Source organism: Ptiloglossa arizonensis, chromosome 4 (genome assembly GCF_051014685.1).
Source record: "Ptiloglossa arizonensis isolate GNS036 chromosome 4, iyPtiAriz1_principal, whole genome shotgun sequence".
NCBI classification, from domain to species: domain Eukaryota; kingdom Metazoa; phylum Arthropoda; class Insecta; order Hymenoptera; family Colletidae; genus Ptiloglossa; species Ptiloglossa arizonensis.
Window position 1 is genome coordinate 20,432,331 of NC_135051.1, and position 15,710 is coordinate 20,448,040.

The following is a 15,710-nucleotide window of genomic DNA, read 5'->3' on the forward strand; positions in this document are numbered from 1 at the left end:
AAATGGTACTCGTGACATTTCTGCACTCCTGTATGTAGGAAGAAGTTAACGAAGATGGTGCAATCGGTCGGGTATTGTTTGAGAAAAGGATGCACTTTATCTTAACGAAGAGAATTTATGGATGCATCGTTGTATTATATTCAATGAAAATTCGAAGTTTGTCCAACTCGAAATATGCCATTATGTTTGCTATCAAATTTAATTGTCCATGTGTTCATAACTCTTAGAAGGAACATTAAATGTATTTGCGATGAAATATTTTATCTTATGGAACTACTTTCTTCGAGAGTAAGGAAATGCATTACGTGGAATAAAATATATGTACAAGTAGAACAATACTAATATAAATATTTAAAGTACAAATAATATTTTTATGGAAATGTCAGGAAGTACAGTGACACGTATTAACATGCATGTTTCCTTTAATTATGTACATTGGCTTTTTGCGTCATCAAGGGCGTTAAAAAGAGTACATGGCCACACCTTGAAAACATATAACATCACTCTTTGTTCCCAATAAAGATAATGTGTTTATAATTTATATGGGAAAGCAATTTTGGTTGACGTTGATTGTATTAGGATAACTTTGTTATGTGTAAATAGTAAATTGGTATTACACTTATCATATTATCATTACACTCTGAAATGGCTTTACTCGGTATACATTTATTTATATAATGTATCTTTTTATTGCATTATTTACCGGGTGAAGGAATTTCTTTTATTATCAGCACGTCAAGTATTTAACTTTACAAGTGTTCTGTCCCTCGATGCTTCTAAAAACAAATAAATATTCCACGAACGGACGAAACAAGACGTGCCAGGGGCGCTACGTGTATAATAAATAAGGGAGGTTCTATTTTTATACAAGTTCATGCACCAGGGGGAAAAATTATAAAAAGCAGCAAGGTAATAATGTCAAATTATCAGATACGTGGGCAAAGTATTTATATAAAGCGATTCGATGTAAACGATTTCTCGACATTAAAAATATATTTTAATGTAAGTTAGGACAATGTACGATTGCGATATCATATTATTCGTAGTAAAGATAAAAAGAATTGCTGTTGATTAAATCAAACTGTTTAACATTTCTTTTTAAGCTTGTTTCGAATACATTCAGGACACAAATAAAAATTCGCTTTAAGTATAACGCGTATAAAAAAAATGTATATCAAACAAGCTCAACATCGTTATTAAACGGGAAGATTTATCGTAAAACTTGAACGAAGAATTTGAAATACTAGGTAATTCGAATTATGAAAATCTCGCGCATAGACTCGGGTTCCATCTAACGACAGTGATCGTAATCACGATGATACCGACTGTGCATTTTCATTGCAATTTATCGCGTTCGCTTGTCCTTCCGTTTACAATTCGCAAACGTCACGAACGTATGCACCTGCAACTAAATTTAACACCTGGTGCGATCCGCTATCAAATACATCGCGCAACGTACACATTCTTATATCCTTTAAATTTTTCGGGACACGTTCATTCGGAACCGGTTTTACGATTTACGTTCCCCGGAATATCGGTAAAAGGATGCCGTGTACTCTTTCACCCGTTCTGAAGTTTGCTGATCGTACACCACGATATCGTGCCTCGGCAATTGAATCTAAGGAACGATATTCGAAACCGTATCGAAACGCGGAAATAGATTTGAAGATGCAAAGTAAAAGAATCTTCCATGAAAATTGAACTCGTCGTGGACAGATATTTATTTACATCGGTCGAATGCAACGACCTCGTCTCCGACGCGTTAATTCGCATGGTACGGTAGAAATTTTTCGCGGTCGAGACGCGGTTATCCGGCGAGGGATGGAAAGGTATGTAATGCACGCGTGGCGAGCGTCTGGAAACCACTGGAATGAAGGAAAGAGAGAGGCGGAGAAAAATACGTCGATAAAACTGAGGTGAACGCCGCACGGTGAACGTACGGTACGTATCCCCGTTTTGGAGCCAAGTAGTTAGTCCCTCTCCCTCGTAACGATTCAGGGACGGCTCGAGGCAGCCATCTCTGAATGATTTCTTAAGCGCGTACGTCGGGTGACTACTAATTATTTACCGCCGGGCGTAACGGGACTTTTAAAAAATTTATTTTGCTCCGTGCGCTCCATTCAGCCACCGAGTAAGCGAAACGTTACGTTTCATTCGAATACTATTTTAATATCGTGAGACCGTAACACGTGAAACGTTTTACGGTGTTACGGGTTAGTTGAGTTGCGATCGTCGGATAAGGACAGTCGAAACTGAAGTAGGTTACGAAAGATTCGAATCGGTCGTACAGGAAAAAGTGACTCACCGTTGCACGCGAATAAGACTACAACGGTCGGTCCGTTGATGGACCCCTTTTGTCGTAACATTGTGTTGTTTAATGCTCGTTCACGACGACGAATTACAACCGGTTGTATCGTACACTGGGCAGTCTCGTCGACTGACGACGATTCCTGAACATTCGTAGGTGCCAGCCTGCACTTCACCTTGATATCCGATAGTTTGTTCTTATATTTCACCTTGAATCGGCGACACGGCGTTTCGGTATGTTGCGCCCTACCTTTACTATCTCCGATTCGTGAGGTAAAAGCTGAACCCACTGTGTTCGGTGTTAACACAGCCACGCAAGATTGAATTCTAGGTGTGGCGTTCTGTTGAACATTCTACGTGATATTCCTGAACGTTACTGTTGATATTTTTATTCGAATTTGACAATTCGACGGTCGATAATTATCCACGAGCGTTTGAGTAGTGCCCTCGGGGAGTAATGAGAAACGAGCGTTTGAGTCGGATTACAGAAAGAAGAAACCTGTGCATGCACCTGCGTACATTGGAGATAATAACGAACGATGGTAATTTGCATGTTTCTCCGTGGAAGAATTTATGGCAACCACATGGCGGTGCATTTGCATTCGGTCGTCGCCTTTCTTACCTTGCGAGCGTCCCTATTTTCGGAGATGTTGTTAAGTTAACGTACACGAAACGTTTCTTTGATGTTTGTATCTTTCAGCACGATAAGTTCAACGACATTTGTCTATCAATGAGTATGGATGTCTTTTTTTTTCAAAGTGTGCGCAGACTTCGAATAAAGTCAGTATTTGGAACTGGTTACAGCAGGAAGATGAGTAGGAAAGGTAAACATTGACATTTGTCGAGTCTTTGAGTAGTGTTAAAGAATCTCACGAATGTTACACATATTTTTTTTACGCTTAATTACAAAACCAGTATTTCATAATACCAATACGCGCTAACCTAGCAATTGATTTGCAATTTTTGATCACATTTGTACAATTGTAAATCAAATTAATAATTGCGTTAATCTCTTTCCAATTGTTTGCAATTCTTTCTTAGTAATAACTTTCGAATGCTCTTGTTTCTAAATCGAACAAAAGTTCTTCCCCTCTTATATTTATGAAACACTTTACATTTTCAAGAATACAAAGTTTTGATTCGTAAATTGAATTATGTTAGTTTCATTCGGACGAACTTTCACACCAGAAACGGAACACGAAATATTACTTTGAACGTTATTCACAAATATTATCGTATGTATCAAAATTTATACGCATATACGTCTACGCATTGTAATCTTTTAATATATCGTAATCGGAGAATCTTTTTATTCAGTTCTGCTGAATCGATCTCCTCGAATGCACGAGATGCGCGAAGAATATTAAAAAAAAAAAAAAGAAAAAAAAAGAAATACGAGGTTAAGCAAGGATCCGAAGGAACACGGATCAATGAAGCGCCGCGGGCGCCATCCGCTAGTCACGTCCCTGACGTGTCTCACGGGCGAGGGCCTTTCAACTCGATCCGTATATCCACTACAGTCTCTCGTAAGGTGTGGTTCTCGACGTTCTGGTCAGAACTATGCTCGTCCGGAATCAACAAGTGCTCCTCGAGACTACGCCGGGAAAACACTTGACCTAACCGAACTTAGTGAACACCTTTTCCTTCTTCGCGGTCGTGTGCGCGAGAAAGAGAATTCAAAAGAGGCGCGCATAGGTGGCACGAACAGTCGGGACAGCTCGCGTATACACGGATCGGCGTGAGTCGACGATCTCGAAAATACGTATCGCGACGCGATCGTTCCGATCGACGGGCTAACCTTTTCAGAGATCCGACTCGTAACGATCCCCACGAGTAACGAGAGTCCACGAAGCTGCGATGGATCGCGGTGATCAATGGGCTCGATGAATCATTGGTTTTTCCGCGCCGAGATGCGTCTGTGACGCGCGTGCTTCTTCGTAACGGGCAGGATCAACAAGGATTATATGTATACACCGGAGTTCCGCTACACGTGACTTCACGGGCTGCCGACCGCGTGTTTATTGCGCTGTGAATCGAATTCGACGGATACGTCGGGACTGAAATTGACAACGAAGAATCGACGACTATGAAGTATCGTGAGTACCGATCTTGAACCGTTGTATCAGTAATTAGGAACACACAGGCCGGAGATAAACACCGTAACGTTGTCGATTGTCCGACGAACGGTGAACGTTCGGTCGATTTGAAATTATTCGTCTCTCGGTCCCGGAGGGAGGGGGAAGAAAAATTTCACGCTTGTCGTTTTTTTGACATTTTTCTCGGGTCGGAGCGATCGTCGACCGGTCTCGAATTCGCGGCGAGAAAATAATCTCGATCGTTTCGGCGGTAATGCGATTATATTGAACGAAACGGCTCGATCGTTTACGAAATGCCCGTCGCGAAAGTCACGAAAGACGGTTTCGCGTTTTCGCGCGACTCTCGATCTGGAAAAATTGAATTCCGCACGGTACGCGTTCCCGGGAATGCGAAACAAAAAAAAAAAAAAAAAGAAAGACAAAAAAAAGAAGCGATACCCGGAACGTGTGTGTCTGTTAAACGAATATAAACCGCCACGGTAAACGGGCACCGTGCTTCGTTCGAAATTCTATACCTGCTGCTTAAAAAACGAGTTCCCTGGCGCACCTGTCACCGGCGGGAACGTTTTTATGTTCGTGCACGTGGCACGACTGGGCCGCCTCGTCGAACAAATGAAAACGCTGCATTATTACGCGAAATCGAGTTTATTTCAGCGCGTAACGTTCCCGCCTCGATTAAGAAACAAGCGGCCCGGTAATATTTTAGAAAGTCGCCGCCGCCGTGCTCGAAAGTCCAACGAACTTTCTTCATCGATTCAACGGCGCACGACTCGAAATCGATTATCGACAAGACCGGGCGCTTCCGATAGGATTGTAAGAAGCGTATCGTTGGAAGTTTTCGTTCGATAACCTATTTTTCGAAACACGGTTCTGGATTTTAGTTTCGTATTAAAGACGGCGTCGATCCAACGTAACGGGAAAAATATTTCCAGTTGAAAATGTCTATCATTTTCGATGTCAGAGATTGAACAAACGATACCGATTACGATCAATATTTCGAAATTCTTTTCGTATAGATATAGCTATCTGTGGTTGAGCATTTCTTTCGTTTCGTGAATGAAAATTTGTGTAACTTCGTAAACGATATTCTATTTACCAAGAATTGTTATATCCACGGGTTCGTGATATTTTATCCACCGTTTGGACGATTATTCGAGGAAAACTGTTTCGTTGGAATAATTTTTTTTGGATAAACGTATATTCGTTTCCTCGCGAACGAACCGTTATTCGGGATGTAAATAAAATTATGTACTCGTTAATAATAACCGTTGACAGCCGCTTTTCAGTTTACGTAAGCTACGTATACGTATGTATACCAATTTGCGGCGTCAAGTGCTAACGCAAGAATTCGGGGCAATATTCTACCGATAGAATCTAGGACAAGAGCAATTTATACGCTACCGATGTAATTATAAATAATTAAAATTGCGATAAATAAACAAAGCGTGGAATAATTATGTGGTCTACGGTTCGATATGAGAAGGCTGCCTGAGTTGAATAACGTGAATAGCGCACGGCGAATAAAAGTAACGATAAATTATTAAAGACTCACTTGCGGTCTGACACGCTACGCAAGAATCTAGGTACAATACTGAACGAGGAATTTCTAGGACAAGAGAGTAACGTTACTATGGCGACATGTTCGCCAAACACGAGCTGGGTAAGACCCGACTGTATCGAGGAACTTGTCTGAATATGCGAAACGTTCCGTGCAGTTTCTAGAATTTTCGTTGAACGTATCCTCTGTTTATACATCACGTTCTCGTTAGCCTTAATTCCGTTTTAATTCGTGGGTAAACATACGAATCCACTTTCCATCTCGATTCGTTGAACAATATTCACTCGAGTTATTTTTAAAAAAAAAGGACCCTGGGGAGAGGGGAGAGGCGAGTTGGACGATTTATAATTTTCTTTCGCACGCGTTAAATACGATAGATGTTCGATAAAAAAAAAAAAGAAATTTCCGAAATACAATTTTCATTAACGCACATATCAAATTTTTACCGAGTGACTGGAATCTCGAATCGATTTGAATTACAAATTAATATACTTGTGTACATACATATGTATGTATGCATGTAGGTAATCAACTAACCATCTACGTTACAAATCCTTTGCAATTAACGTATGTACATAAAGGAAATCGATAATTAGAACCTCGTGAAACCTGCGGTGTATGTAAATTTTTTTCTCATCAGCAATCAGAATAAGAATTTTATGAACATTTGTGTCCCTCATCAATTTCTTATTAAACAACAGGATTTCTTATCTCTCATCCAAGGTCCCCTGGCCATTGTTTTCTTATTTTTTGGTCTTCTAGGGCTCTATTCTATTAGAAATGGTTGTACGAGCCGGTCAGCATGAGAATTAAGTTTGTCGTGATGTCTCTTGCTTCTTTCGTGAGTGGTGTGTGCTATGAGTGGGATTCCAAGGTCTTCGTGGAGTGTTTTGTTAGACACCTACTATGGTGCATCGGTCATTGTACGAAGTGTGTTACTAGCCAGGCTTAGAATTCGAGTCCATACATTCATATTGACCTTATTATCCTTTTGTGAACAAGAATATTATTTTCCAATGATAGACTTCATTTTAACTCCACTTACTTTCTTTAACTTATTACACGGTCTTTCAAATTGAATTTCATGTTGAAATAATACTTCTGATTACTTCCAAGTTTTAATTAACATAAATACGAATATAAAATTTCAATCGAATACTTTGCATTACTTCGACCAAAAGTTTCTCGTTCCCTGTACAATGATCGTAAGATTTGAAGCGATCGATCTTTCAAGGTTTTTTTTTATCATCTTAACGTTTCGAAAAGATTCGATTTGTTTTCCATAAGAGAATAAGTAAGCGAAAGAGTTGTTTTATCAATTAAGAGAGATTACGTGTACTCTTAACGAAGTACGTTTGGATAATCCTATATTTATCTTTTTTAATGGAATTTTTAGATAGGTCGTAATTAAAATCGGCGAGAGGACAAACGAGACGGTGCGTAACGTTATTTTATTTATACAAGTGATGCGCAATATGTCGCATGGCTGACTCATGCGTTGCTCGTCATGTATAATTCATGCGTGGGTGGATGATCGTACACTTGAAACTATACAACTGTATATCTTCGTTTTATTTTTTTCGCGCTACCGTATATGGTGAAATTTCGCGCGTCACGTGCAGAAAATGTCTGTGTTTTTGAAGGATACGCGAAGGGGACGGAAATTTCATCTTATTCGCTCGCTTGATACATTGACAACACCTGTGTCGTTACAATAACGTGTTATGTACTACGTTGATTCTTTTTTTTTCTTCTCTTCTCGATCTTTACCGCCGCTTGTTTCCGTATCCGGAAGCAGCTGCGGCATTGCTTCGCGCGTCAACGTAAATTTAGGAATCAAAGGATATAAAGGTTCGACAATCGAAAATAAAATGGAAATGAAAATATCGAAACATTTTTTTTCCATAAAAATATGAACCGTTTATCGTGTAAGCGTCTCAAAGTGTACTCAGTTAAGCAAATTTACCGATTAAAGCATACAATGTCAGCGAGGCGTTTGTCACTAAAATCACAGACTCGACAAAATTTCAATTTGCATACGTTGTTCTTATCGTAACTTGGAGACGTAATAAAATTATTACCCGTAAATTTTCTTCAAAGTCAAGAACGATTTATTAAAATACGAATTCCAATTCGAATGTACAACCTTCGTCAAATTAAAAACCTTTCCTTCGCGAAAGGAACGATGTTTCGACAAATTGTGAACAATTTTGGAATCGTTTCGCAAAATTTGAGAATAGAGTGGGAGAAAAATAAAATTCTTGTTAATTTATTTGTGAAAGCATTATTTCACCCGAATTTAGGAATCTTTCGTCCGGTCACAATTTCGTAAATTGAGGAAAGTGTAGAGAATAAAAAAATTGGTTCGCAAGAGTACCATTTTGTTCGAATTAAACACATTCTGAACAATCCATGAATCTTCTCATAAAATTTGAAAGTAGATCGAAAGAAAAATTCAAATTTTTGTGCATGAAAGTGCATCAAAATGCATCAAAGTGCATGAAGGTGCATCAAAGTGCATCAAAAGAATAAAAGGATTGCGAGAGTACCATTTTATTCGAATTAGACAAATTCTGAATAATCCTAGAACCTTCTCGCAAAATTTGAGAACAGACCGAAGGAAAAATTAAAATTCTTGCTAATTAATTTGCAAAAGTATCGTCCCGTCCGGATTAGAAATTTCTCCTCCGCGTCGCAATTTCGTAAATTAATGAAAGTGCATCCAAAGAGTAAAAGTCTCACGAGAGTATCATTTTATACGAATTAGAAATTTTTCATCCCGTCGTCGCCAAAAAGATCGAATCTTCGTGGCCGTGTTACACGGTCGGGGTGTTCGCGAATTAACGAATGGCCGGGGAACCGATAAAAATTGAATTCTTATCACTACGCTCGGGAAAGTTTTTGTACCGTCTAAATTAGAATTTTTTCGTCGCCAGGTCGGTCGTGGAGATCGAACGAAAGCGCGCGGCACGTTGGATTACTCGGCCGCAGCACGACTTTGTGGATTAACCAGCGCCGTGGCTGCAGTTTCTGTTGCACAGATGCAACCGCGATTCATAGATCGATGCCGTGAGCAGCGCGCACACGGCACGGGAGAATAAACCGCAGAACACGGTGCGGGAAGCCTTGTGCTCGTTCCTTCGAACAATGCTGTAATGATACATGATAATAGCCGGCGAAGCGTGATTACCGTGCTTCTTAACTCTTCATCTGTCATTCAAACGCTATTTTAATGAATGGATTTTTATCCGGTGGGCCCCTCCGTTGCGTCGAGAACTGGCGAAAGAACAATGTCCTCGTTTAATGCCATTGTACGCGCGCACGCATTTTTTGTACTCCTCCGGACGACGAACTATAATACAATCGTTAAAATGCTCAACGAATGTTGTTAAATTTTTCACATCGTGTTCTGGAATTATCAACGAATCGTCTGAAATATGATTTCCAATTACTTTCGTGTTTACGTTTCGTATATCGAGACACGGTAATTTGCGTTGCCTTGTATCGAGGGAGAGTAGCGATTTTATTTCCAGAATCGACAGGTTTTCTCTTGAGACTCAATGTTATTGGTGGATTCGTGAGGTCGTTGCGATTAAAACAAGTACGAATACGACCTAGTTCCGAGTATGTTTAATTATAGGTAATTTGAATCGTTTTTTGGAAAACGCTTAACTATGTATAATTAAAAGTAGTCCGAATATGGTCGTGTTTGGATTTATTTTCATCGGGAGAATCTCGTCGATTTATCGATAATATTCTCGTGAAGATGTATCGAGAAGTATAGAAATTTTAATTCTTTTGTTTATATAATTTAAAGATCTGGGGGGTCCCCGAGTTCCAGAGATCCAGATATTCCAGAAGTTTGGATAATACGTATCGTGTCTGACCTGGCTCGACTGTATCGAATTCTACTGAATCAGAGATCGATTGTATCGAGTTTTGCGCTATCGAAACGGTATTGAATGCAGTGGAACTTTGATAGTTGCAAGGAAACGGGGCTGAAAGTTACTGCAAGTATCTAGATTCGCGCAATTATCGAGGTAACGGATTCAATAAGAATCAACCCCACTTATACAATATATCTCTACTAACCATGCTTGATCTCTCGTGTAATCGTCTGGTCTGGTACCAACAATCTACTTTTGTCTCACGAAAGACACGATACTTGTTACCATGTGACCTTTCCACTTGTCGACACAATGCAACGATCGAGGTTCATATGCAATTATCGAGGTTCTACTGTATACTACGAATCTAGAGATGTCTAGACGGAGTCTCATGAATCTGAGATTGCATCGTATTGTATTCTACGAGTACGAAGGATCTATTATACTCTACGGGTGTTAAATCTTCTGCGTCGAATCAGTCCCAGAGTATCTTCGGTCCCTGGTCTGATGCAAAGGTCCTCTGTACGGAGTTCCACTGATCCTAGGTCGTTTGTATCCAGTTCCATGAGTTTGAAATTGTTTATATCGTCATTCTTCGGGAACGAGGTTATCTTCTACAGGTATGAGGTTGTTTGTACCGTGCCCTACGGGTGTGAAATCGTCTGTATCGAATCTCACGAGTCTCGAGTCCTCGATACGGTATTACACGAGTTCACAGTGGTCTTTGACGGATACCGTGAATGTTTGAATCGCTTTCGTCTAGTTCGATGAGTTTGAAGTCGTTCTGTACTGTCTTTTATGAACACAACGTTGCTGGTACCGTGTTCCACGAGTACAAGGTTATTCTCGATCATACCTATCGGTATGAAGTTGTTTGTATCGCCCTCCACACGTACGAGATTGTTCGTATTGCGATCTACGAATACGAAATTGTTCCACAAGTATCCTACAACTGTGAAACCATTTACATAGAATCTCACAATTCTGACGTCTTCGTTATCGAACCTGTTGGTACACTCCTACATACGGATCTCCATTTAATATCCACGGTCCTTCGTACAGCTTCATACCGTCTCCAATGGACATCACGAATCCTCGAATCAACGTTCACGATCCTGGTTGTCCCTGGTCGACGCTACAACCCTATGTTAAAACATCCCCATTGAATCTACGAAATCCCAAAGCTTCGATATCCGCAAGTACGGAGGCTTAGATTCTTCCATGTCGAGTCTCGGACAACGTTCCGAGTCCTGAACCTTCATGAATCGTTCGTGTTGGTTTCAGAATCCGTGTGCACGGTATCCTCCCGTGTTCTCGGGTCGTTGGTATCGGGTGCCACATGTTCAGGAATGTACGCGTCGGCTCTGATGGACGCGGTGTCGCCAATGTGTGGCCCACTAAATCCGTGTTATCGGTGTTAAGCCCACGGGGACATGGAAAACGTTGCGCGCACCTAGCCGCGCGTGCTTCGAATGCCGCTCCTTTTTATTCCAGACTGCTTCGAGCGATGCATACGGTGCACCGCGGCTTGTTGCAGCGTTGTAAACGAGCCGCAATGTAAATACGCACCGTCGACCTTGACTCGGATGCTTCGAACCGGATCCCCATAGCCATGAAATTGTTTATGGAATTCGCACACGAAACAAACGAAAAAAAAAGAAGAAAAATAAAAATAAAAAAAATAAAATCACACTATTGTTTCCATCGGATCCAGGCCAGCTGTTCACAATCCCCCCACCGTCTCTCGATAAAATGACGAGGCGGATAACGCGATTCCTTCGTTAACGAGCAGGAAGTAACGCAAAAAGTATTTCCGTGTTTTAAGCGTTCTGCAAAGTAGACGCTGAAAGCGGCCAAAGCTATACTGATCGTGGATATCCCTATCTGAATGAATCGTCGTGTGAGAAACATTTAAACGAATATTTAATCGCGAGAGGATTCAATTGTGTAAACATCGAAACGGTCACGCGAGCTCGTAGATACGCCAGACCGACGAGGTAAAATATAGAACGTCCGACGTGATTTTTAATGTAGATGATTGTAAATTTCTAAACCGAAGATCTTACGGTTTCTTTCAATTTCGGAAGTGGGTGGATCAAAAGCAGATTTGAAGTAGATTTAAAGCAGTGTACACTTTTACAGATTAAGTTCCGTCACTGATACTCGTACAAAAGTAACCAATAATTTTACAAATTTCAGTTACACGAATTTTCATTTTCGTACACTCTTCTGGTCCAAATTTCTGTCAAAACACTCTCAAGACAGCGAGTAATAAATTATAAATTTTATTATCGAACGGATTCTGGTCTTCATTTTCGTACGCTCTTGTGGCTTAAGTTTGCGCCGCACTCGTGTAAAAATAAGCTTATGAACAACAATGCGTTACAAATTTCGTCGTTGAAAGTGAGCTTATAAATAACAAAGCGTTAGAAATTTCGTCGTTAAGATCGTTTCAAATTTCTGTTTAAATTACAATAGTGTTTCCCGTCCCCGGTGGACGATGTTTCGTAGAATTGGATTTCAGTAAAACATTCTGTTGTTAGTTTCTGTACCTCAAGGCGCGTCCCCAAACTCACGATCGCTGGCGTACGTTAAACGCCTTAGCAGTCCACGATGATTCAACGCTCGTATACGAGCAACTCGTGCACGGAGTGTGAATGACTTAGTAGCTACGTAAGTCGTGTGCAACCCACACACTAAAGACGCTGACTTTCACCTATTGAGTCCTGCCGGACGATCCACAGGGACTTCTTTAAACGTGCATTCCTAAACGATACCGAAACACCTCGTCGTCCGTTATGTAACCGATTTAAACGCGACCCTGGACGTTGCTTCACAACGATAAATTGCGCGATTGTGTGCATAACGGTTGCAATAAATTATCTTATTCGAGGGAGAGGCGAGAAAACGAAACGAAACGAAACTATTTCACACTCGTAGGAAAAAGAACGCTTGTTTCTCTCACCTCGACTTCCCCTTCTTTCGAATTGGTATTGTTTGCTTGTATATTTGTCAACGTTCGATTTTATCGATTCGAATTTCTTTACGTTTCGGTCCAAGCTAAACATTCGTGTTGGTACACGACGCGCAGAGTTTCTCGGTTCTGACGTAACAGTACGTTTAACGTATTTTAACTTCGACTTGTTCCGGAAACTAGAGAGGTCAACGTATTACCGTTTAGATAGACAATGTTATATGAGTTCTCGCTCCGGGATGCACTGGAGGACTAGATGCGTTTGGAGAGTTGCGCGGGTGACGGGTGCATCGAAAATTTCCAAACTTCGAATACGGTATTTTTGGGTCTTAAATGGAATCGATACTTTTCGTGTCAATGTTTCGAGGGACGCGTTTTCGGTGATTTTCGAAATGAACGTGATCGAATGAATGTAACATCGAAACGAGAAATATTTCGCGCGAAATGTTGGGAACAATAACAGAGGCGAAGAAAAAATAACACGTTAAAAAGAGATTTCATAAACAATTAACAGTTACGAAAATACAGGTCCAAGTAATTATTATTTGTTCAGTTGCAATACTTTTTCAACGATAGATTGTATCGAAATAAAGAAGATTTTTGAAAGGACATTCGAGAATACATTAATTCGAGGAACGTCTTATTTAACGAAACTGGAAGAGATCGAGAAACGATCGTGATCGTAAAATACATAAAAAAATCATGAATTTTCTTACCAATTAAATGCAAAGAGGGTAGCATCCTTTCGCATTAAAATTAATCTCACTTTTATTCCATCTCACTCGTTTTGACTCGTAAAAAGAAAAAAAATCTAGAAACCGTTGGAGCAACTTCTTAAGATTTCCCTTTCATCGATCATTTACAACGTCTCCCTGTATTTGGTACTAACAACTTACCAAAATTGATCTCATTGTTCTATCATCTCGCTCGCATCGACTCTGTGAGAAAATTCAAAAAGCAATCTGTTGAGATCGTCGAATTCATCAAAGGGCATCGGAAAATACAATGTAAAATTGTCCGCAAGTGGGGTTGAACGTGTGCACACGGTACCAGTTCGAAAAAAAAAGAAACAGCAGGAAACTATGGTCCGTTCGTAGCGGTGACTAATGCACGACATTCCTGCGTTAAACAGTTCAATGGGTGCAAGTGACGTATCTACGCGGAAAACCAGAGTCATAAGTCACAGATTCTTCGTGTCGCGAAAGAAGCGCGAATTCTTCGGCGCTATACATCGTAGGGCTGCTCTATTATACATGTAGATGTTCCTAGAATTGGAGCGATATCCGTGTACGTAGCATCCTCGCAATTATTCCTCGGTCTGGAGCACGTAAAAAGCAGATCGAATAATGCGTGTCCGTATCGTATAAGGGCAGATCGTCGGTGGGATCGGTTCTTGTTGAGAGACTAGTCTCGCGTGTCTATGGCGGGTTTCGAACTATCGGGATTCGAAAGAAGTCGGACTTCGATTCCGTATGTTTTTACAGTTTCGCGTGTCGTCGATGGAATTTAAAAGTCAGACGACGAATTATATTTCAGGCATTCAATAGCTAGGGTGATCAACACAAAGGATGGAGAAAATTGATGTTCATTTTTTTTTTATTTTATTAAGTTGAAACAGCGCTGGAGAAAATTGATATTAATATCTTTTATCGTGAGACAAAGGGCGGAGAAGATTGATGTTAATTTTTTCTATTCGTTCGGTAAATTATAAATTCTACGTTTGAAAACTCGACTAGTCACAGAGGACCGTAATTAATAAATAAATTACAAAAAACCGAGGAAAAATTTGGGAAGCGTTGGTGGTGGACGAACTTTGATAGTCATTTGACGAGAAAAATTTTCAACAGAACTTTCGAGGCGGTTGCAAATTTTTTTTCCACGAAAAATTTATTTGTTGCAGAAACGAAGAGGTCGCTGTTGGTCTTTCTGAGTTTGCTCTCAGTGAGCGTGTTCGGTTTACCCAATGGTGCGCCGACACAGTCGTGCGAGGATCTGATGCCTCATCACCCAGGGAGCAAGAACCAAACTTACCCTCCTCCTTACCAAGTTTTACCGGCTGCGGGACAAGGCAGAGTCCGCTTAATTCTGGGAAGTCCTCAAGGTCTGGCCTACGAGGGCTTCATGATACTCGCGCGTGACGCCGAGACTGGTGAATTTGTTGGGGAATTCGCGAACTTACCTGACTCAGCTCGGACCATCGAGTGCACGCAAGGTGTAAAGGTAAAAGCATGTTATCGCAGTGCATCAACTATGCTTTCAGTTCTCAAAGACCACATATCCGACCGAAAAATCTCTTAGACCGATTTTTCTCCCTAATGTACCACGGATGTTATACATCCGATAACGTTGCAATTGTAAATTACAAGCATCTTTCTGTCCTCATATTCTTTTACAATCCCTTGTTTTCAGCCCGAGTATAACAGAATGCGAGTAAAATCGTTTCGATGCTCTCCATTGTCACAGGTGTAACCAATCAGGTAGAAGAAAGATCATTTCTTCGAAATTAATTTTTATTTTTTACGCGTTATATTTGAAAATAGAAAAAAGAATTTCACAAGTGTGTAATAATATCGAGACACTGAAAAACGTTAATATCTTTTTGACGATACGTTTGTACGTACAATGTTATCGTAAAATAATTACAAGGGAATTAATATTGCTCGGAACGAAAAGAAAGAAAAATATCGGGACACTTGTACAATGTGTGAGCGTGAAACAGTAAACATTTGGGTGAAGGGTTCATTTGTTAAGTGAATATTTTTTAATATATTTTCTCATTTATGAATTGTTACGAAAAAGGTCCTGAAAAAATTGTAGACATCGTTCGAGTCTCAATGTATTATATTTAAATTCCGATAAAAGAAATATTTCTCCGGTGTGCCTTGTAA

At 40.2% G+C, this 15,710-nt stretch overlaps 1 protein-coding gene across 3 annotated transcripts in view; it reads left to right on the forward strand.

Moving 5' to 3' along the window:
• LOC143146395 (putative ferric-chelate reductase 1 homolog) overlaps window positions 1–15,710 on the forward strand; it is a 38,226-nt gene that overhangs the window by 1,071 nt on the left and 21,445 nt on the right. The window contains exons 1-2 of one of the 3 annotated variants that reach the window (XM_076310660.1): window positions 3,832–4,403; window positions 14,723–15,042. In XM_076310660.1, coding sequence (XP_076166775.1) covers window positions 4,394–4,403; window positions 14,723–15,042 — 330 coding nt within the window. In that variant the 5' untranslated portion in view covers window positions 3,832–4,393. Of the gene's footprint in view, window positions 1–3,831; window positions 4,404–14,722; window positions 15,043–15,710 lie in introns of those variants that run through there. The other 2 variants (XM_076310659.1, XM_076310661.1) reach the window with 2 other exon arrangements.